Source organism: Lactuca virosa, chromosome 3, assembly GCF_052849685.1.
Source record: "Lactuca virosa cultivar CGN04683 chromosome 3, Lactuca_virosa_CGN04683_v6, whole genome shotgun sequence".
Classification (NCBI taxonomy): domain Eukaryota; kingdom Viridiplantae; phylum Streptophyta; class Magnoliopsida; order Asterales; family Asteraceae; genus Lactuca; species Lactuca virosa.
This window is the reverse complement of record NC_136428.1, coordinates 213,103,123-213,104,471: the sequence shown is the minus strand read 5'-3', so window position 1 is coordinate 213,104,471 and position 1,349 is coordinate 213,103,123. Positions and strand designations below refer to the sequence as shown.

Sequence of the window (1,349 nt, the reverse complement as noted above, 5' to 3'; positions counted from 1 at the left end):
TATTAAAAAAACCAATAATAATAATAATAATAATAATAATAATAATTTTCTAAGTTCGTTATGAGGTTTTAATGTATTTAGATGAAAACTTGTTTTAAGATACTTTTTATATTAATAATAAAAAACCAAGATAAATAATAAACAATCGATCGTTTAACATGTACGTCACTAGTTTGTATATTCTAACATGATTCCCTTTAAATTATAATTTTATTAACCAAAAGAGGCTATCCTCCATCTAAAACAAAAGTTAACTTATTTGTAACATTAGTAAATGGTTTCATGAATTCAAATTCCCACCGATTAAACAACAATCCAATTAACAGCATTAAAATCATAGATCTTTACATTCTATAAAATATATCATCGATCAAATGATCATCAAACTGCCATCCGATACTCCGATAATTCGAGTAAATACTATCACCGTATCGATCACCACCACGATTCATGCCGCCTGTGTAGCAGCAAACCACCGACGTCAGCTTCTGTCTTTACCATCGCCGCCATACTACCACCAGCAGCCGCCTGTTCAAAAGACTGCACTTGTTTTTTCAAGAATTTCATGTAATGGACAGCCTCTTCCAACATCGACGCCGTGTCCATCTTTGTACCACCGGGAACTAATCTCTGAAGTATCCGGATCCGCTCACTAATCCTCTCTCTCCGGTGCCTCGCCGCTACACTTTGTGGGTCCTTCGATATCTTCACGTTTCGTCTCTTCGGTGGCTTCACTGATTCCGGGTCAATCTGAACTGGCTGCAACGCCGCCATCTGGAATATCATCTCCCTCATCGCATCCACTGGAACCGGCTTACATGAGGTCTTGGATGGAGATGGCGGTGGCATCGAGTGACTGAAAAAGGATGGTTGTAGTTGCAGCGGTGGTGTTGTGGGGTGGTTGTTGGTATAGCTTTCGCCGGAGAATACTCTGTTTGGTGAACAAGAAAGGTGTTGGAAAGGGAGAGAGAATGGGTCTGGGAGCTTGTCGAGCTCCATCATTGATGTCATCGTCTCCATTTTTAGAAAGGAAATGTCTTTAACGGAATTAGGGTTTATTGTTTACAGAGTAAATGATGAATAGCACTATAACAGTGGTATGGAAATATGTGACAGGAAGGGTATAAATAACGACTTCACTCATGTACATTTTTATTTACTTACTGTTGCCCCTCTTTTATTTATGGCTTACTTCAAAGTTTATAGATAATTATTTAAGTTCACATATTTCAAAAAGATTAAAAAGAAACGATAAGAATTTTTTTTTTTTTTTTTTGAAGAACCGGCAAATGATTTTATTAAAATACTGCAACCCCCACTAGCAAGTAGCTAGTCGAGGGGAAGAAAGA

General features: G+C 37.4%; 1 protein-coding gene across 1 annotated transcript; it reads right to left on the bottom strand.

Annotated features, from left to right (window-relative positions):
- Positions 1-303: 303 nt before the first annotated feature.
- LOC145162824 (transcription factor HEC2-like) lies at positions 304-1,091 on the bottom strand. The gene has a single exon (XM_079081847.1). The coding sequence runs from the start codon at positions 1,018-1,020 to the stop codon at positions 436-438; it is 585 nt and encodes a 194-aa protein (XP_078937973.1). The 5' UTR covers positions 1,021-1,091; the 3' UTR covers positions 304-435.
- Positions 1,092-1,349: the final 258 nt, after the last annotated feature.